This window comes from Budorcas taxicolor, chromosome 7 (assembly GCF_023091745.1).
Source record: "Budorcas taxicolor isolate Tak-1 chromosome 7, Takin1.1, whole genome shotgun sequence".
Lineage (NCBI taxonomy): Eukaryota > Metazoa > Chordata > Mammalia > Artiodactyla > Bovidae > Budorcas > Budorcas taxicolor.
In genome coordinates, this window is record NC_068916.1 from 43297092 (window position 1) to 43317896 (window position 20805).

A 20805-nucleotide genomic window follows, 5' to 3' on the forward strand; every position below is an offset into this window, starting at 1 on the left:
AGCCAGGGGAGGGGGAGGAGAGGCCGAGCCCCGGGACCCCCAGGTCACGACTCCAGGAGGTTCAGGACTCACTCCGCCCAGCGCTAGTGGGAGTGACAAGGCCAAAGGAGGCGCATCTGTTCCCAACCCTCAAGAATCTGGTTCCCATGGTGACTGAGCTAGCAGGCCGAGCTGGAGGGGGGGGAGGGGAGGCGGGTTGCCAGGGAGCATTGGGGAGGGGAGGGGACGCGGGGGAGGGAGGCCTCCTACAGGGGCGGCTGGAGCCAGCCCGGGGCGGCAAGATGGCTGCTGCCGCCGCCGCCCGCCGGTGCCGGCCGCCCGCGTGCCCCCGCCGCACCCCTCCCTGCCGGAGCCGGCCGGCTCCACGTCTGCCTGACGCTGGGGGCGCCGAGACAGGAAGGGTCTCAGATCTCAGCAGAGGGACTGCCTGGACGTTGCACCTGACCGCCCTCCCCAACGCGCCCTCCGGGTGGGAAGGACCGACGGCCGCACTCTGGAATGTCAGGGAACGGAGTCCGGAGCAAGGATGACCAGCAGCTCTGAGTGGGCACTGCGCGCGGCCCCTGCCCACAGGAATGGGAGAGACTGTGCACAGGTTCCAGCGCCCCCAATACATCGGGGTTTTCACCCTACTGGACGAGGGGAGGAGAGGACCGAGGCCCATAGCAGGGGAGGGGCATGGCAAAAGCCAGGTGTCCTCGGCACTTCGGGTCAGAGGCTGGTCGCGGGTCCCCTGCATCCATGGGGGAGGGGGCCCCTTCTATGTAGGTCGGGAAATGAGTTCAGGCTAGAGGAGGAGGTGGCAGAGACACAGGGACGTTGACAGGAGACCAGGAAAGACAGTAGGAGGCCCGGGGGAAGGGAGGTGGGCTTCTAGGGGGCAGTCGGGGACGTGAACCTAGGGCGGAGGTTGGCCACAGGCCACCCTCCGGATCGGGCTCCGGATCGGGCTCGCCACTGCGCCCACCCCCGCGTCCCCAACCGGCCCCGGAGATGGGGATGGCGAGAAGTGAGATGCAGATAACCGACTTCGGGCTTGTCTCAACCTCGGGCTAAGCCAGGGGGCGGAAATGCCACGGCTCTGGCCGAATCTCTCAAGGGGAAACACGCTGGGGAGGGCGTGGGCGAGGGTCCCTATCCCGGGCGCCGAAGTCCGGGTGCAGAGCGCCGAAGGTTAGCCCACACGCCGACCACGGCTCCTCCGCTCCCAGCCTCCGGTCTCGCCGCCTCGCGGGCAAGGGCCGGAGATCTCTAGCCAGAGCTAGCCATGCGGCCTCGCCCTGCCCCCCGCCCGACCCAGTGCAACCCCAGGCCCGCGCGCGCCTACCTCAGCGCCGGGGTGCGCGGCCCATGGGCGGCGGGCAGGCGGTTGCGCGGCGCTCCCGGCTGGCTCCGGCGCCCCCGGCTGGCTCCGGCGCCCGGTAGCCGCGGTAGCAGGAGGAGAATTTATGAATGGAGAACGCGGCGCGCGGGGGAGGTAGGCGCGAGAGGAGGGGCTGCACACGTGATCACGTTGGCTGCTAGCCAGCTCTGACCCGCTCGGTGCTGCCCGATCCCCGGCCGGCCGCCCCCAACGCGCTGGCCACCGCGTCTCGTTTGCTTGCTCCGCGCCGGCCGCCGCCTCTCCTTCCCTTCCGGAGGGGGCGGGGGGCGGAGCCTACGCTCCCGGGCGCCCCCTCCCCAGGCGGAGCCGCCTTCTCCAGAGGCAGCTGAATCTCCGTTCCAGGTCCACGGCGCACGATTCCTCGACCCTTCCCCTGGATCCCAGGGGACGGGGGAATCAAAGGGGTGTTGGTCCTGGGGCGCACGACTCCCCCTAGCCCAGTATCCTGGGGGTGCACAGACTCCTCGTCGATGGCTTTCCCAGTTTGGGAGCCTATTGGGTACACAGCCAGGGAGCTCCGGGGCACGTGTCCATCTTTCTTCCCTTGTGTGGGCTGCACTGTCAGAGTCGCCTTGTTAAGACTAGTAGAGATAATGGAACCCAACCTATTGTGAGTGCCACCAAACAGGACTACCCTGCTGAAACTCGGTGTCAGGTCAGCCCCAAAGCTGCTCTTTCTGACAGCTATGCATCATTCTTCTAGATGCTAAGGTCATCAAGCTACCACCAGCCTGGCTGGGGTCCCATCCATTTGCCCGGCCTTGTGTTCAATACAGCTCAATGGCTCTGCTTTCCTGTGCAGTGAAAGTGGAAGGACCATTCCAACCTCAGGGCTTCTGTACCGGCAGCTGCCAGGCCTGAACAACCTGCTCCCTGCCTTGCTTCCTTCAGCTCTTACTCCCACCCCATGTTCCCATGCCCTGCTACACTTGGCTTCTCTTCGAGGCCCTGCATGTTGTTGCCTGCTGCTAGCTCCTGTGTGTTGTGTCCCTGCTCACCTCCGCCTCCTGACCTCCCAGAGCAAGAGTTCATTTGTGTTGGGTCCCTGAGCATATCCCCAGGGGGAGCACAGTGGAGGGAACATGCGTGCTCAGTGGATGAAAGGGGAACACTGCCAAAGGAGGACAAGGGGCAGTCAGGGGGACAACTACCCAGGAAGGCTGGCTCTGGGCACGTGTGAAATGCATGTGCAAAGTCCCTGAGATCCCAGAGTGTGCGGGCTGAAGATGAACATGCCCGAGGAGCAGGGGAAAGCGTTTGTGGTTCCCAAGACAGGAGTGATATTGTCCCTCTTGGCTGTGCGTGGACAAGGCACTGTGGTGAGGCCAGGAAGGAGCCGTGGGGCCATCCAAGCCAGTAATGGCTGCAGTGGCAGAGCTGGGTGGAGGACCCTTGTTGACCCGTCCAGCTGAGAATTCCAGGATAACCCCAGGTTTGGGACCTAGATAACCCCAGGTTTGGGACCTAGATAACAGGTAGCCCCGTCCCCTTGGCAACTCTGGAAGGGGAATTAGAGACCTGTCCAGTAGATGGGTTTGAGGCGCGGATTAGAATAGGCCTCCATTCCAGTAGGATCCAGAGCTCCGAGAAGCACGTGGACAGGACGCACCCCTAAGAAATCAGAGTACAGGTTCCCTCTGCGAACATCCAACTAGGGCTAGGATGCCCAACGCATAGGGACCAACTCCCTAGGAGCCCTTCACAGCGCTGGTCTAGAGGGTCTGGCGGGGGTCTGGGCCCCAGGCCTCGGGCCTCCCTGGTGTGGGAGCCTCTTTTGGACACAGCACCTGCGCAGCCACGGGCCCAGGTGTGACACCTCTCCCCTGCGCTCTGCATCCGTCCGCTCCTCAGCCAAGGCTCTTCCCGATGTAAGCCCCAGCCCCGCGACTTCGCGTTTGCCCGGAGCCCAAGGTGGGGGGCTAGGACCCAACCCCTGGAGACGACCTGCCGGAGCGCGGGGGCGGAGCGGTGACGTCAGCGCCGCGAGAGAGGCGGCGCGGGCCGCGGTGACGGCAGCGCAGCCCTGGGCCGCCCGCGCGCACGCGCCCCTGCGTCAGCAGCGCGCGCGGGCGGTGGCGGGGCGGGGCCGCGGGGAGCGCACCTCTGGGCGCAGTGCGCCCTCTGCCGGCGCCCTTAGGGTTACAGCCAAGAGGTTCCCGCTGGACGTGTGCGGGAGCTGGACACTCTCTACCTGGGATGCCGTCCCTCGTTCGCCGCCTGCACCTCCCACGGTCACAGCCTGTTCTATCCGGCCCTCGCCCCTTTGTTATTTTTATGTATTTGTTATCTCCTAACGTGCTGCACAACTTATAAACTATGTTGCGCGCGTGCTAAGTCTTTTCAGTCGAGTCCGACTCTTTGCGACCCTATGGACCACCAGGTTTCTCTCTCCACGGGATTGTCTCGGCAAGAATACTGGGACTGGTTGCCGTGCCTCCTCCAGGGGATCTTCCCCACCCAAAGGTCGAACCTGCGTCTCCTGCATTGGCAGGCAGGTTCTTTACCACTGTTGCCACCTCGGACGCTCATATATTACGTTAATGTCTGTTAAACGCCCCCACCACCCCAAACTAGAGCAGGAACCTCGCTATTTCCTTGATGTCTCCCCAGCGCCTGACATCCAACGAGCGTCCCCCAAATCTTGAATTAAGTGTTTCCGTAACTTCTCCGCGCAGGCTTCTGGTCCTCAGGGTGCAGAGCCAGGTAACCGATCTCCCTCACTGTACCACCGGGCTAGGCGCGCTCGCCGGAAGGAAACTACAATCCCCAGCATGCCACGCGCCCAGGTGGTGCTTCGTCTTCAGCATCGCGGGCAGCGCGCCGGGAGTCGTAGTTCGCGCGTGCGCTCTCACCAGGATCCTTCTCCCAGAGTTCCTCTCGCGTCGTCCTCCTCGCCCTCCAGGCCGCTCGCGTTTAACAAGAGTAAGCTCGCCTCCGCGTTGCCTTCCGCTGTCCGCCAACCGTCATGCTGCCCTCCGCGTTGCTCCGCCGTCCGGGTTTGGGCCGCCTCGTACGCCAGGTCCGCGCCTACGCCGAGGCCGCCCCTGCTCAGGCCCCTGCCGCGGGTCCGGGACAGATGTCCTTCACCTTCGCCTCACCCACGCAGGTTCGGACGTCCGCGGTGCTCGGGACCCCATTCTGGACCCCTCCCCCATGTGGCCCAGGATCCGAGCCCCTAGTCCTCAGGTCGGCGATTCCCACTCCAGACCCGCAACCCTCCTCCGTGTGATCCGGGATGCGAACTCCCAACCCTCAGGTCGGAGACCCGCGTTCCAGACCCTCGCCCCTCCTCCGTTTGGTCCGGGATCCGAGCCCCTTCGGGTCGGAGACCACCGGCATTCCGGACCTGTGGTCTGGGATCCGAGCCCCCAATTCTCGGGTCGCCTGCCCTCAGCCCCTATTTCGACATGCACCCGTCTTCGCGGGGTTCAGAACCTGCGCCCCTTGGCCCTTCTGCCGAATTCAGTGTCTCCTCCCCTGGCGGCTCGCTGGTGGTGGTTTAACTGTATCTGTTTCCGCGAAGGCTAGGGTGTCTGGGTTTCGTCTTCAAGTACAGGAAGGTGCTGCACCCCTCCAAAACACTGGCCGCAGCGGAGCTGCCTGTGCGCCTCCTCCATCCCCCGCAGCTGTCAGTCTTGTTCTAGTTAACTACGGAGGACACCGACTACTGGGCCTCGAGGGACTGGCCTTAGGTAACGCTTTCTTCACGTATGTTCTCTAGGTGTTCTTCAACGGCGCCAACGTCCGCCAGGTGGACGTGCCCACGCAGACCGGCGCCTTCGGCATCCTTGCAGCCCATGTGCCCACTTTGCAGGTCCTGCGGCCAGGCCTGGTTGTGGTCCACGCTGAAGATGGCACCACCTCCAAATACTTCGGTGAGTCGAATGGGCACACCACCCCCATACGGGCAGTGGTCTAATTGTGGTTTGGGATGTAACTGCTCAGCAGTTGGGACTGACAGATTGGGGAAAGAGACCTAAGAGTGCTGCCTGGCAGGGGCCTTTTGGAGAAGGGGTCCTTGGTTCTGTAAAGGTCTTCCACAGCGTGGCTCCTGTCCAGCACTGGCATTCAGCTGGGGATCACCCCAACCTTAGCCCAGCTGCTGGGCAAAGAGAAGGGTCTCTGTTTCCATGTCCAGCCCCCAGTGGATGCTGCCTGTCCACCTGTGTGATGAGGCCTTTCAACCCTGGAGCCAGGTTGTAGGGTCAGCCTCCCAGCCTCACAGGGGCTGTGGGGCTGACTCTCAAGCTCCCTCTTCCTGCAGTGAGTAGCGGCTCTGTCACAGTGAATGCTGACTCCTCTGTGCAGTTACTGGCTGAGGAAGCCGTCACCTTGGACATGCTGGATCTGGGGGTGAGTGTCCTGAGGGAAGCTGGGGTTTGGTGGGAACAGGTGCTGGGCTGGGGTCCCTACTCAGCCCTCACCCACCCCTACCCCCTGCAGGCAGCCAAAGCGAACCTGGAGAAGGCACAGTCGGAGCTGTTGGGGGCAGCAGACGAGGCCACTCGGGCTGAGATCCAAATCCGCATCGATGCCAACGAGGCCTTGGTGAAGGCTCTGGAGTAGGCGGTGCCTGCCTCACACTGGTCCAGCCGGGAGACCTGGCGGGAGCTTGGCAAGGATGGCCTGGCATGAAGACCCAGCTCCCGGTGGGTGCAGGCTGACAGGGAGCGGGCCTGCGGGGAGCTATCCTGTTAATAAGCCGCTAGGGGGCAGCACAGTGCCAGTTTCTGCCCAGAGCGCCCCTTGGCCAGGGAAACAAGCCCGCTCTGGCAGGTTGGGTGGCTGGGGGCAAGCTGGGACACTTGCCCTGCCCGCGAGGAATGCTGTCCCCCTGGGGGGGTCTCCTGCCATCTGCACCACCGCTCTGCCCCTGCAGTGTCTGCTGCAGAGACCGCTGCTCCTAGCCACTGCCAGCAGACGGCCTGCCCCCTGCCCAACCCATATTAAAGACTTAGGATCCAACTTGTTTACGGTGATTTTATCCTGCTTGGTGGTGGGCTCCGGATTCAGCCCAGCGTCTTGCTGGCTTCCTGTGTCTGCCCACTGAGGTAGGGCGCTGAACGCTAGCTTCAGCTTTCCTGGGGCCGCAGGCTGTGTCCTGAAACATCCTGAGTGTCTGCAGTAAGCTGGGGGAGATGGGGGCACTGCTAGTAAACCAGGCTGGGTTCTGGCCTTCACCCCGAGAGGTTGGGGACAGGCAAAGGTCATCAGGCTGGCGCTGGTGGGCAGGGGTGTGGTTTGCCACTTGTGGGCTGGGCCTGGGCTGCCCAGTAGACAGCAGGGCTCCACCAGGTTCCAGACTGACGTGTGCCCCGCGGGCACCCTGCCCTAGCTGCACTGGGAAGGGGCCGGCTCTGCCTGCTCCCATGGAAGCCCCGCCCTGTGTTTGCCTCGCCTGTGGGTGGCCCCAGCTGGCCGGGCGCCCAGTCCCTGGTGGTGTTGGCACCTCCGTGGCACCCTGGCCCCTGGAATGGCCCCAGATGGGTGGGGTGGCTGAGCGGGGGCGGTCCTGGCACCTGGAAGCTTCAGTGCTATCCCACCTCCTTCAGCCAGTCACTCCTTTTTTTGCAACCGAGGGGTGTCCCTGGAGCTGGCTTCAGGTGCCCGGCAAGAGTCGCCTTGCCCCTTCCTGGCCCTGGGTCGGAGCAGACCAGTAGGAGATTCCAGGGAAGTGAATGTGTGGGAAAGCTCAGGCCTCCCTGTGTGTCACTGGCAGCCAGAAGGTGACAGAGAGGCCACTCCAGGGCTCTTCATTGGTACAGATGGGCTGTGCAGTCTTGTGTCATGGTCCCGTGCGAATGACTGTCCCACGGCTGTTTCTGAGGCTTGATGTCCCGGGAGCTACCATGCCAGCTTGTAGCTCTGAAGAAGGCGTTTGGCTAGGCTTGATCCTTCTGGGTGGGTGAAACGCAAGTGGCTGGCCCCCACTTGCCCAGGAACCCCCAGCTCAAATAAGGCTGGAACTGCCGTGGGGGCTCAGGTGCAGCCCCATCCCACCCCCTCCTCCACCCCCCCCCCACACCTCCCCCCAGCTTAGGGCACAAGTTTTCTGGTTCCCGGCCAGCTCCTTATCTGGTCTATAAATAAGAGTGAGAACACAGCAGGGGGCCTGCAGAAGGAGACCATCGCTGACCACTGAAGCAGCGGCCCTGACACCAGGGAACCTGCCTCCGGCATTCTGGGACTGGGACACAGCCGGGCCCCACAGTGCAGAGAAGGCCCCCTGAGGGATGGGCAAGGCTTGGAGCCTGGCCTGGGGACCCCTGTGCTGATAGACTGCAGGGATGGCCAGCACAGGCCAGGTCTTGTCCTGGGGTCAGGGCACCCGGGGTGGGAGTGGTCACAGGGCCAGGAACCAGGGACCATGACCCCCTACTGAGAGTGCAGGCTAGATGGTGCCCAAGAGCTCATCTTTCTTCCCAGGAAGGGATGCCCTCATACCTGGGGTGTGCTTGCAACCTGGGACCAGCAGCCAGGTGAGAGGGGTCTTCTGAGAAGGAGTCTGAAGCAGGCTGATCTGGCATGTTTATCAACTTGGACTTGTAAAGCCAGGCAGGGGCTGGTCCCCTCCTGTGTGTGTGACCCTCGGGGTCCCATGCCAGGACCAGCCCACTCCCTTGCAGGCAGAGGAACCCAGCCAGGTGAGATCGGAGACCCACCTGAGGCCTCCACAGCACCCCCACCCAGGGCCACCTGCTCACTTGAGGGTCCCACCTGGCCTGCCCACCCTGGAGTCCCACTGTGCTCAGATGCAGCTTCAGAGCCCACGTCCCCCATGCTGCCTCCCTGCTCTCCCTGAATGCAGGCCAACGGCCTGGTTCCACACCTGACCTTGGGGCCCTCTTTCAAGCCTCTTGTGTTTGGCGTGGACTTGCTCCTCCCTGGAGCTCTTCTGTCTCTGGCAAGCTCTTGTCCATCCCTCAGGCCCAGCCCTGATCCTGTGGGACTGGGAGTGTCTGGGTGTGCCTGTGACAGGGTGGGGGGCAGAGGCTGGGGGGCCTTGGGTGAGCAGGATGAGGACTGGCTCCATCCTAGAAAGGAGCACAGCCCTGGGAGGGGCCCCAGGGCAAGGGTGGAGGTGGAGGTGGTTGGGTCAGATAAAGGGAGGCACAGATAAGTGGATGGGGTGGCCCGGGGTCCCCCTCCTCTGGACAGAGAGGGCCCTGCCCTCAGTCAGGGTCACCCTTAGAAAGCCTCCTACATGAGACGACCTGCAGGGACAAAGCTGCAGACAAACCAATGGCTGTATGCCCTCGGTTTCATCACCTGTAAGATGGGTAGGGTAAGTACACCCACAGCCAAGGCTGGACACCAGCAGGTGAGCTAACCTAATGGGCTAATGTCGATCATCAGGCTTAGGTGAGGGCCCTGTATCCCTGGGGTTCCGGAGAGACCTGCCGTATTTTCTTACTCCATACCACAGGAGCTCACAAAGGTCACTGCCCTCCAGAGTCACAAAGCCCAGCAGGTAATGATGGATGTATAGGGCAGGCCTGGAGCTGGTGAATCGCTCCATAAATACCCTCTGAGGTCACCGTTAAGGGATGCAGGAGGCCAGGGCAGCTGGCTGGGGCACCCCCACTGCAGGCAGGTGACTCGGGCCTGTTTTCCTGGACGCAGGCCGCTGACTCAGGCCCCTCTTTCCCGTTCCCCAATGCGGGCGCCCCCAGGCAGAAGCACCGGGCCTGGGGTAGCAGGAAAGGGGCGGGGCAGCAAATCTAGCCGTGCACCCCAAAACCCTATGGCGGGGGCCGGAGTGCGGGTGCCCTCAGTCGTCAGCGTTGCCGACCGTGTCCCTTGATTCGTGGCATTCTAGGAGGGCTACACCCCCCCACCACCACCCGTTTAAAAGGGCGAAGCTTAGGGGGCATGTGGCCCAGGCCGGACGGTGCCCCAGGGCCCTGGCCGACAGGCAGGGGCGGGGGCCGGCCTGCGTCACCGCCCGCCCGGCCCCCCGCCCCCTGGCCGCCTAAACTCCACCCCGAAGGCGGTGCGGATAAAGGCTCGGGGGCCGCCCGCTTAGCCCCAGACCGGCTCCGCCACCGCGTACTCGTTCCGGACGTGGGTACACTCAGGACAGTTGGGACCTCGGACAGGACGCTCCCGGTGAGTGGGGGGCGGGACCCCACTGGCCGAAGAAGAGGGTTCTCATTCTAGGCTCTTAAGGGTGCCCTACTTTTCTTTGTTCTTCGAGCAGGCAGGGTTCAAGGTGTCTCCAACCCTGGGGATCCCCTTGAGAACCGGAATGGGAAGGACTCGGCGCTGCCGGCAGAGCCGTCTGGACCTCTGCCCCCGCCCCGCCCCCGGGGCACTCCCACTCCCCGCGAGTGACCTTGAGTTAGTTTCCGTTCTGGCCTCTGTTTCCCCGACTGTGTAGCCCCAGTCTACTGACGAAGAGGCTTCACGCTCTTAGGCTCCCTTAACGCCCACAGTCCCGTCTGACTGCCCTCTACCCCGGGCTGCATCGGCGCCCCCTGCCCGGGTCTCTGGGCAGCGCTCCCGGGCGGGGCCGGCAGAGGGCGCGCCAGCGCTGCTGACTCACCGCAGCCCCGAGCGGCGCGCGCGGGCGCAGCCGGGGACGCCGCGTCACGTCACGGCTCGGGCGGGCGCGACTCGGGAAGCGGGCCCGGCCCGCGGGACGGGGGTGGGACGCGAGGTGGCACAGGCGCGGGAGGGGCCGTCCGGCAGCGGCCACGTCACCGGGGTGCAGGCCCCGCCCGCAGCTCCACCCCTTACAGGGGCTTCACGCTTCTCGAGAGAGGGGGCGCCGCAGGCCGACCCTGCCGCGAGTCCTTCAGCGGGGACCCAGTCACGAGGCGCGGGGATCGCGTCCCGCTTCCGCTTGCAGCGGTTTCCCGGACGGGCACAGGGGGAGGCCCCGGCTTCCTATGCTTCCAGCTTTGGGCCGCCGCCTTATCCCACGGCAAACCACCCCAACCCGGGTTCTCGGGCCCCGAGCGCCTCGCCGCCCGCCCTTTGTTGAGGGTCCAGGCCTTATGAATGGCTGCGGCGGGGCGGGGCGGGGCGGGGGCGGGGGCAGGCCGGAGCGGCGTCGGCCCCGCCCCCGCCGCACTCTGCTTGGCCACAGGGTAGGGGGCGGGGCGGGGGCGGGCCCGCGCGGCCACGTGGGGCGGTGCCTCGGCGGCTCCCATTGGTCTGGCCTCGCTGCCGACTGGGCGTTCGGCGCACGCTGATTGGTCGGCGCGGGCCGGCGGAGTAAGTAGTGAATGGGAGGGGGCGGCGGCCCCGCCCCTCGGAACGTTGATACATTATAACTTTTTTTTCTGTTACTTTCACCCCCAGATCCTCTGGCGCGGCGGCGGCGGCTGTTGCTAAGGGAGGGGACGCGAGGGGAAGCACGGCCCGAGTAGCAGACATCCTTGAGCGCGGCTGGGTGAGCGGCGCCCCCTTCTCTGGGACCCTTCCCCGAGCCCGCTGTCCTGGAAAGGAGTTGGGAGTGTAGTCCCCACCTAGAAAGGCGCCCCGGCGAGCCGACGCGACCTCGGAGCTCCACTCGGATTTTTGATTCCTCATTCGCCTTCCACTCCTGGGAGCTTCTCCAAAGGGACGCTCGCTGCCTTCCGCTTCCAGGGACGCAGAGGAAACCAGTTTGGGATCTCTCCCCCAACCCGCCCTGCCCGGAAGCGCGGCGAGAATTGGCGGCGCCCCGCGGACCCCAGCCCCTCAGCGCGGGCCGGGGATGGAACCGCAGCCCGGCGGCGCCCGGAGCTGCCGGCGCGGGGCCCCCGGCGGCGCCTGCGAGCTGAGCCCGACGTCCGAGACGGCGCCCATGAGCCTGGCCATCCACAGCACGACAGGCACCCGCTACGAGCTGTCGGTGCCCCCCGACGAGACGGTGGATGGGCTGCGCAAGCGGCTGTCCCAACGCCTCAAAGTGCCCAAGGAGCGCCTGGCGCTGCTCCACAAAGACACGTAGGTACCGCGCGCCCCCAGCCCCCGCGTCGCCCCCTCGGGCCCCGGCCCCGGGGCGGGAACAAAGAGCGCGCCGCTCGGGGAAGGAAGGGGGCGGTTAGACGGGGGACGGGGGCGCGCCGCGCGCTCACGGGCGCCCTCTGCTCGGCCTGCGTGTCTCGGCCCCCTCCCCCGCCCGGGGTCGCTGCACAAAGGCGGTTGCGAGGGCGCCTCGGGTAGGGCTTAGGCGGCGTCCCCCACGGGAAGGCAGGAGTCCCGGAAGGAGTAGGGGTCCCAGCTGCGGGGGTGGGGTGCTCTGCGGCGGCCTCCTCTGCCTGCGACCCGCCGGCTTCCGCATCTGTTTAGCGGTCCCCTCTGCGTCTGGCTGTTTCACCCCCTACTCGCGTCTCTCTGCCCCCCTTTGTTCTCTCCACCGAGCGCTCTCCGCAGTCTACCCCTCCCCCCTGCCATTTAAATCGCCTCCAGGCCGGGGAGCCCTCCCTCCGCGGGCCTCCGGGGACACGCAATGTCCATCCCCAGCGGAGGGGCCCGGTGGGGGAGGGGAGGGTGGGGGAGGGTCTTCTTTGTCTGAGCGGCTGCGGCTTGCGGCTGGGAGGGAGGGAGGGAGGAGGGGAGCCCGCCCGGCAAAGCCCCGAAAGGCTAAGCGCTTGGCCCGCAGGGACAGCCCAGGCCCGGGTGGTTGAATTACAAGGGGGCGGCCCCGGGGTGGGGGGAGGGTGCCAAGGGGCGCGCTGTGCCTGGATAGTGAAAAAGTGCCTTGCTGAGGCCCAACTGGAGTGTCCCAGTCCAGAACTGGGGTTCCTTGGAATAAGGGGTCTGAACTGCCAGCATGGGACTCCCAGGGTCTGACCTCCACCCTCCACACAAACTCGGGGCCCTGGATCTGGAAACCAGGAAGGGGTGGGCGCGATGGACTCCTGTCTCTACCACATAAGCATAGCCCTCCCCCGCGGACTCTGCTTCCGAGTCCCTGCCTTGTCTCGGCGGCGGCATAGCCTCACCCTCTTCCTTCCTCCCCCCCTCAGCCGGCTCAGTTCGGGGAAGCTGCAGGAGTTCGGCGTGGGGGATGGCAGCAAGCTGACGCTCGTGCCCACCGTGGAGGCGGGCCTCATGGTAAATGGCTGGGGCAGCGAGCCCCGAAGCCCCACGTTAGCAGGCAGCCCCCTCCCCTGCAAGCACATCCTCCAGTACTGACGAGGAACCCTGTCCCTGCAGGGCTGCCCACCTCACCCCACCCCACCCCACCCCACCCCACCCCACCCCACTCCTCCTCAGGGCCCACCCTCAGGGTCTCCTCTTTTTCCTTCCTCTCTCTGTAGTCTCAGGCCTCCAGGCCAGAACAATCTGTGATGCAGGCCCTGGAGAGCTTGACAGAGACGCAGGTAAGACGTGCGCCAGTGCCCTCCCCACCCCTGGGGGCAACCGGGGGAGTGCCCAGCCACTCCGGAGAGCTTAGGGGTTGTTTGTGCTCCCAGGAGGCCTGTGGGAAGGGGAGGGGACGCGCCGCTCCGCCTTCGTGCCAGCTTGGCCTGGTCACCCAGCTTCCTCTTCCTCCTCCCCGCCCCCCCAGCACTCTCCACCTGACCTTGAGAGTCTTCTCTCCCACGGTGGCCTCCATGGGGGAGGGGGCCCAGCTTTCACAAGCCTGCCTGCGGGGTGACCTTGGCCCGTGCTCTCACACCACTCCCACACACGGGGGCCTGCGTCCCCAGCCCCACCAGCTTTGTCGTGGAGCTCCCCCTGCCCAGACTACGGTTTACCCAGGGCAACCTTTTTAACATTTCTGATGGGGGGGGTGGTTCTGGGTGACATTCCTTCCGCCTTCTGTGACCCCATTGAGAGGGGTGGGGAGTCACCCCTACCCCTCCTTCCTCTGGCCTTTGTTCTCTGCCCCAAAAGGGGAGGGGGTGGGGGCGCCCAGCCCTGGGGCCAGCACAGCCCAGACAGGATGTTAGGAAAATATTTAGTAAGCGCGGGAGGGCGATGAGGAGGAAGGCTGGGGCTGGCCCACACAGGGTTCCCGGTTTTGTTGCAGCTTTTTTTTTTTTCCTCCTTTCCTCATTTTTCTGGCAGTGGGGCCCTCCTCCCAGGAGGGTGACACAGGCCTCAGCTATCCGCCTGCTGCCAGGGTGGGGGTGGCAAGTCCTCGGCCTCCCTGGCTGGTCTGGCCCCCGGCCTCAGAACCTGCTCAGCGGCTTCCCTTCCTCCTGCCCCGAGGCCCTCGCCCCCTCCCCGGCATGCTGCGTCCTGCCCTTGCCAGCCCCTAGCACAGGGGAGGAGGAGGGGCCCTGGGAGCTGGGTGGTCCGCCATTGGGAGGGGCAGAGGAGTTGGGGGAGAGCCGGGAGCCAGCTGGGGGTGTGCTTTTTGGGGCAGATGTGACCTGAGCTCCCTGCTCCTGGTGGGGGGGGGCGGTGCTGTGGTTGGCAGGGGGCCCCTGGGGCGTGTTGGGTTCACATCCGCCCCAGGGTGCCTGCGTCAGGAGGGAGTAGGGGAGGCGCTGGGCGGAGTGACTGGGCTCCCAGCACTGCTTCCCTGCCTGGCACCAAGTTATGCCTGCCCCTTCGCCCTCCCCTGGGAGGAAGTTACAGGGTGGAGTTGGTGGGGGGGCAGCCACTCTTACAAAGCCACCCAGGCCCTTTCTGCAAAGGGCATCTCTGGGGCTGGGGAGGGCACATGCAGAAGGGGCTGCGGGGAGTAGGGAGTGCACTCTGTCCGCCTCCTCTGGCTCCTCCCCATGGCCCCCAAAGCAGGGAAGGTTACACCAGCCGCTGCCAGCAGGGAGGAGGTGGTTCTGAGTCATCCCGGCCTGTGTCATTTCTCAGAAACCTCCACCCCCCCCAACAATCCCGGCCCCTGGGGAGAGCACAGTGCTGGCGTGCCCCCAAAGGAGGGGTCCAGTGCAGATGGGATCTTATGGGCGCCTCACCTACTCCAAAGGGGTTGCCAGGTTGGAGATTCATGTTTGCATGGGCTGTATTGAGGCCTTGGGGGACTAAGGCCACAGAGTGAATGGTCAGGGCCCCCCCCACCGCCAGCAGAGGCAACGCCTCCCCCTCAGCTTCAGCCCCGCCCAGGACAGATAAATATTTATCTTGAGAAAGCAAAGGTTAGGACAAGAATTTGTCCAGGAATTCCACCCACTCACTGTCCGAGTAGCTTAGCTGGGAGGGGGCCTGAGCCTAGCCCCTGCAGTGTGCACAGGCAGAGAGAGGGTGGGGAGAGGTGTGAGCTGGGGATTGTTTGAGAGCAGAGATGCCGTCTGGGCCCCGCCCCCTCTGGCTTGGTTTCCCCTTGAAAGAACCAAGTTGGCCAGGGTGGGCCAGGCCCCCGTCTCATCTGCCTCTGTCCCCCCACAGCCCCCAGTGGCTCCTGACCTGGGCCGGGCTGGCGGAGGCGGCTTCCGGAAATACCGATTCATTTTATTTAAGCATCCGTGGCACCGACAGGGACCCCAGAACCCACAGAGGGGCGGCGAGAGGCCCCAGGTCACACAGCGTGGGGGGCCGGGCCGGGCCGGGCTGGGGGCACTGCAGGCTGGGGCCCTAGGCTTGACGGGCCTCTCTCTGCAGGTCAGTGACTTCTTGTCAGGCCGCTCGCCGCTGACCCTGGCGCTGCGTGTGGGGGACCACATGATGTTTGTCCAGTTGCAGCTCGCAGCCCAGCATGCCCCGCTGCAGCACCGCCACGTGCTGGCTGCTGCTGCCGCCGCTACCCGCGGGGACCCCAGCATGACCACCACCCCTGTGTCCTCTCCCTGCCGGCCAGTGTCAAGTGCCGCCCGTGTCCCCCCAGTGCCCACCAGCCCTGCCCCAGCATCCTCACCTGTCACAGCCGGCTCTTTCCGCTCCCATTCAGCCTCTACCACCTGCCCCGAGGTGAGTCTGGGGAAGGGTGCAGCGGGAAGACAGCAGAGCCCCAGATATGTCTTCTGTATCCAGAATCCCATAGTTTTCCCCACAACCTGGGCTTGTGTGGGTGATATCCTCGCCCTGAACCCCAAGGGTTACCCTCACACCCCAAGCTCATGTGCCCTCCTCCTCCATCAGCAGATGGACTGTTCCTCCGCTGCCAGCACTGGTGCCAGCCCCACATCTCCCACTGGAGGAAGCCCCACCTCTCGCTCCCGAAAACCTGGCGCAGTCATCGAGAGCTTCGTGAACCACGCCCCGGGGGTCTTCTCAGGGACCTTCTCTGGTAGGTGTCAAGGTGTCCCCATGAGTGGTAACACACACATGAGGGATGAGACGCTCCCCGGGGTGGCCATGCACATGCCTGGCTATGCAGCCAGCCACAGGTCCAATGGGGATGCACATGCTGAAGTCAGCCAGGGGTGTTCTATGTACATGTGGAACCCCGTGCTGCCAAGGCCACACATCCACCACTGCAGTGTCCTCATCTGTGTCTCCCCACAGGCACGCTGCACCCCAACTGCCAGGACAGCAGTGGGCGGCCGAGGCGGGACATCGGGACCATCCTGCAGATCCTCAATGACCTCCTAAGTGCCACACGGCACTACCAGGGCATGCCCCCATCACTCACACAGCTGCGTTGCCACGCCCAGTGCACCCCAGACCTCGGCCCCAAAACTACCTCCTGTGAGAAGCTGGCGGCCACGGCCCCAGCCTCCCTGAGCCAGGCCCGCTTGTGCAAGCCCCCGGGTAAGTGTCCCCCTTACACCCCCCCTCCATGGGTCTCTCAAGGCCCCTCTGTGTGCCCTTTCCAGCAGCTGAGCCCCCAGTGGTGGGGAGGGGGCCACCAGCTGCAGCTTGCCCTGCTCTGCCGGCGCCTGTAGAGAAGGGAGTGTGTGTATTGGGGCACACAGTGTCTTTGTGCCCTCCAGAGGGGGCTCCATCCACACTTCCTCCTCACCCCCCTCGGGCACCTTATCCAGATGGTGGGTGAAGCCACTGTGAATGGCCTAGTCAGCCTGAGGGAGGGAGGGGGTTAGCTTCTCCTCCTGCTCAAAGGCAGCTTGCGCCCCCCTGCCCCCACAAAACCCAGTTATTCCGGACACATTCCGAGTCCTTCAGAATTGTGAAGTGGGCCCCCGAGCCCAGGTCCTGAAGGGGAAACAGACACAACCTGAGCAGCTAATGTTTATGACAGCTGAGTCACTAAGGGCTGTCTTGGGCCAGCTCTGCCCTCACGGGGCTGACAGCCCCAGCTGACGGAAGGTTCAGTAGATATTCTTGTCCGGCTCCCTCGCTGGAGGGAGTGTCCTGGGTTGCGCGGCTTGATATCCAGGGGCAGCTGCTGGGGGTCCTCGCATTTGGTTGGGACTCTGGCCTCCAAGGGACCCTCAGGGTCATGCCCGCTGCGTCCTCTGCAGGGGACCGGCTGCGGCAGACAGAGAACCGAGCCACCCGCTGTAAGGTGGAGCGCCTGCAGCTGCTGCTCCAGCAGAAACGGCTCCGCAGAAAGGCCCGGCGTGATGCCCGCGGTCCCTACCACTGGCCGCCCAGCCGCAAGGCCGGCCGCAGTGACAGCACCAGCAGTGGGGGAGGTGGCGGCCCCAGCGAGGCGGCCGGCTTGGGCCTTGACTTCGAGGACTCCGTCTGGAAGCCAGAAGTGAACCCCGACATCAAATCAGAGTTTGTGGTGGCCTAGGAACCCTATCCCTCGCCCTAGCCCTGGGTGGCTGACAGCGTGGCCTCACACGGGAGGGCAGGCTGTCTGTCGGTGCAGCAAGAGGCTCCCCCCTCCTGGTTCCGTGTCCTTCTAGTGGGTTTTTTTTTTTCTTTTTTAAAATTTCAGTTCCTACCATGGTTTTCCAAACTCCCCGTGGACTTGGTTCTTGCCTCCTTGATTCGGCTCACACTCCCCGCCCCTTCCTACATTGCCTCATCCTTCTCCCGACCTGCACTGGGTCCCTCCCGCCCACCTTCCCAAGCTCCAAATATGTAGCAGTCTTTCCAGATGGTTGAGAGAGAGCGGAGACAAGGAAGCCGCCCCCCTCTTCCGTTCTGCCGCCCTCCCCACTCCTTTCAGGTTTAAGTCAAAAACGTAGATGCCTCATTATGCACTTTACAGACAGGGGAGGGGGCCGCAGAGAGGAGAGCCCCCACCGCAAACCCTGGCTCTCAAACCACCGGGCGAGGAACCCCGCGGTCAGGTGCGCGTCAACCGCGACCAAGCCCATGACGGCCAAGGATTGCTTCTCTTCTTCCATGTTCGAACTCTTGTTCCTGATTTCCTTTTCCATGTACCTTTTCCTGGAAAAGAAAAGAAAAGCCGTGTCAGGGGAGGGCTGGCCAGAGCCTGCCTTGGGCTGCGGGCGGGGTGTGGGACCCTTTCCTGCCAGGAAAGGAAAGGGGGGCGGAGCATCCGCCAGCCTTTGCCGCCGTCCACGCACTGTGCGTTTTCTCCCACGCCACCCCGTTTTTCTGCGCTTGGGGTATTTATAGACTTAATTTTCTGACTGAGCCAATAGTGGTTGGGAATCTCTTGAACAATAGGGAGAGAAATGGCTGGGGAGGGGGTCCGGGATGATGCCACACCCCCGGCCCTTCTTCCCCACCCAACCTGAGGGATCTGGGCCTGTGGACTGTGTCTGGGGGGCCCTTCAGCAGCCAAGAGGGGCGGGGGTGCTGAGCTGTGAAACCCCCACTAGGGGGAAAGCTGTGTAGCATTAACCCCCCGTGGGGGGGGTTCGCTGCTGGTCTAATTTGGACCCCCCCCACTCATGCCCGTGCCCCAGGGGCATCCCCAAGGCAGAGGGGCAGACCTCCCCACTATTGGGGCCATTTCAATGGGGGTGGAGTTATTTTTTCATTCACTTATTTTTTACTGATAATGGAGATGTTTGGGCCCTGCCCCCCCACCTGTCAGTCTTGTCCTGGCCCGCCCCTCTGCTGCGCAACACTCCCCCCAACCCTCTGCCTGCCCCTCCTTGTTAGTTGAACCCCAGGTCCTCACCCTACCCCAGGTTATGTGTTTAATGGTTTCAGATGTGAACATCTTGTGTTAACTGTAGCTCTGTACATTTTTTGTGGGGGGCGGTGGGAGGGCAGGGGGGGTCAGAGGGGAGGGGTCAAGGATTTTGTTTTTATTTTCATTTTTCAAAAAAAAAAGGGGGGCGGGTTTGTTTTTGAAACGCTGTGTTGGATATCTATTTAATGTGTGTTCTGATGGATTTTTTTTTTAACGATTTTAAATAACGTCTGTGCCTCCGCTGGTCTGAGGGTGGAGGCCCCAGGCAGGAACTGTCCACTCTTTCTGCCCTTGGGATGGCCCCTCCCCAGAAAGCATTACCCACCTTCGGGGCGGGGGTCGGGCTGTGGGGTGTCCCAGCACCTTGCGGGAGTTTCCTGTATGAAAACATGAAATTGGATAAGAAGCCTACACAAACACCGTGACTTCAAGGAATAAACAGAAAATGAAACACAAGTGTACGTCCGTCCTGCTCACCTGGAGGGTGGAGTGGTTATTGAAGGGGTTCTGAGTGTGAGAGAGGGTGGTCTTTCCCAGGAGGGCCACCAGGTCAGATGCTGGGGTAGCCCACCACCCCGGAGAGTGGAAGGGCTGCGGGGAGACGGGTGGGTCCCATAGCAGTTCCCACACCCCCTCCCCACCCTGGGGTGAGGGTGGGCAGGAAGCTGTCTGGCAAGGGAGGGAGGGGCAGGCCATTTCCCGGTACCCAAGGCCGGAAGTCCTGCAGGGTGTGGGCACGGGGCTGCCCGAGGGCTGTGTGCCCTGGGTGGGGCCTCAGTTCTAAGTGGGCTGCAGGCGAGCCCAGAGACTCAGTCTCCAGGGAAACCTGGCCACACACTTGGGGCCACGGGTTCCCCAGCCACAGAAAGGGGGAAGTAGTTACATCCGCCCGCCCACGCATGGGGGGCCGGAGTGGGCAGCCTGAGGACCCCTGGCCCAAGCTCCACCCCTGAGGGGGGGCGGGTGCCAGGTCTCCAGGACACCCATCGCGCCCAGAGTCAAGCCAGGGCCTTAGGACAGGTACTCAAGGCCCTTCAGTTTGGCTCCACCCTGGCCCTTACTGGACTCCTTTCGGCCTGCCAAGGCCTTGCATTCCAGCTCTCCCCAGCCCTGACCATTGCGATCAAGCCTCCAAGCCTTTGCTCGGGTTGTGCCCTACCCAGGAACACTCCTAGCTCCCCAGCTCTGGCTGGTAACTTCCCTAGTCTGCGTTTTCCACCACTGCTCACCTGGGGCTCCCTGAGCGCCGGGCCAGGTGGCAAGTCCCACCTTCATCCACTTTGGAGCTGGACAGAGACACCATAATATACTGAAGGTCGTTTTACATGTATTTCCTTACTTAGCACAGTCACCTAAGAGAACTAATTATCCTCCCACTTGGTAGATGAGAAAACCCAGGCCCAAAGAGAAATACCATTTGGTCCAGAGCACTGGCGGTGTTCGTTAAATTACTGAACACCGTCCCTAGGCTCATTTCCTGTAGCCAAGACCCAGCCTTCCTAAGCCCCAGTTCCAGGAGCCCCACCCAGGGGGAAGGGAACAGGTGCAGTCCAGGAGTGTCCTGGGAGTACTTGCTAAGGCCCTTCTGCCCCTCCTGCCACCCAGTCACCCCCAAATCATCGCACAACCAGGCCGGGAAGGTAATATCCCCGGGTCCACCTTATCCCTTCAGATCTTAAGGTCAAAAGTGCAAACTTCCCCTCTGGTTCGGAGAACCACAAGGTAGAGGTGGGAATGGGACAGTTAAGGTCGAAAACCCTGCCCACGCAGCCGGCCCCCCGGAGGTTAGGGCTGTGAACCAGCTGGCCACTGCAGGGCTGGGTTGGGGGATAAGGAAGGAGGGTGCAGATCAAGGCACCTGCTGAATCACAGGAGTTGTGTCTGCACGGTGCAGGGCGCGGGGCACTTGGTCTACTGCTGGGTACTCCTCAGGGCGCTGTCTGGCGCCCAGCCCTGCGGTCCGAGGGTCACAGCCATACCCGGGAATCCTAGAACCCCACCCTGGGTTGGTGCTGTGGCCCTTGGTCCCTTCCCGCTGTGCGGGCCTGAAACGCACACGCCTGCGACTGGGGCGAGGAGGGAGAGGTGCCCAGCCGAAGGGGTGCAGCGACCTGAGAGGCGGCGGGTCAGGCCATGTGGGCGTGGGTAGCACAGAAAGGTAAATTGAGGCCCAGTGTCGGCAGGGGCTGCGGAATCACAGGAGGCGGGGACAGCCCTGCACCAACCAACCCCTCCTCCCAGGGAGGAAAAAGTTGAATGGGAGGGGGCGGCCCCCGGAAGCCCGCTAGGATGGAAATGCGGCTTCCATGGCAACGCGCCGCGAACCGGGCCTGACGTCACTGTGGGGCTGGTGCCCCGCCCGCCCCCGTCCTAGCATTGAGAGGCTCAGGCCCCGCCTACTCTTGGGGCGCCTCATTGGTGGCCACCTCATCGCCGGTCTGCTCGCACCAATAGCCGCGCGGGATTGCTGCCCGGAGGCGGGACTGCGGCGTGGCCAGGCCGAGTGCGCAGGCGCGGCGCGGGGGCGTGCGCCCCGCCCCCACCCCCTTTTCCC

General features: G+C 64.0%; 3 protein-coding genes across 6 annotated transcripts; all 3 read left to right on the forward strand.

The window, feature by feature from the left end:
- The first annotated feature begins 4234 nt into the window (after positions 1-4234).
- Positions 4235-6349, forward strand: ATP5F1D (ATP synthase F1 subunit delta). Its single transcript, XM_052643607.1, has 4 exons — positions 4235-4490; positions 5106-5259; positions 5649-5737; positions 5828-6349. The coding sequence occupies exons 1-4, from the start codon at positions 4350-4352 to the stop codon at positions 5948-5950; spliced, it is 507 nt and encodes a 168-aa protein (XP_052499567.1). The 5' UTR covers positions 4235-4349; the 3' UTR covers positions 5951-6349.
- A 2273-nt stretch (positions 6350-8622) lies between these two features.
- On the forward strand, positions 8623-18323 carry MIDN (midnolin). 4 transcript variants are annotated; one of them, XM_052642971.1, is made up of 9 exons: positions 8623-9493; positions 10691-11320; positions 12346-12433; positions 12640-12702; positions 14678-14806; positions 14891-15196; positions 15371-15515; positions 15734-15979; positions 16651-18323. In XM_052642971.1, the coding sequence occupies exons 2-9, from the start codon at positions 11088-11090 to the stop codon at positions 16926-16928; spliced, it is 1488 nt and encodes a 495-aa protein (XP_052498931.1). In that variant the 5' UTR covers positions 8623-9493; positions 10691-11087; the 3' UTR covers positions 16929-18323. The 4 variants fall into 4 exon arrangements, with proteins under 4 accessions (XP_052498931.1, XP_052498933.1, XP_052498930.1 ...); XM_052642970.1 differs by having other exon boundaries at positions 9056-9493; positions 15368-15515; XM_052642973.1 differs by lacking the exon at positions 14678-14806 and having other exon boundaries at positions 8698-9493.
- On the forward strand, positions 9257-10370 carry LOC128051014 (basic salivary proline-rich protein 2-like). The gene is made up of 3 exons (XM_052643518.1): positions 9257-9452; positions 9585-9710; positions 9820-10370. Exons 1-3 carry the CDS (start codon positions 9257-9259, stop codon positions 10368-10370), a joined length of 873 nt encoding a protein of 290 aa, XP_052499478.1.
- Positions 18324-20805: the final 2482 nt, after the last annotated feature.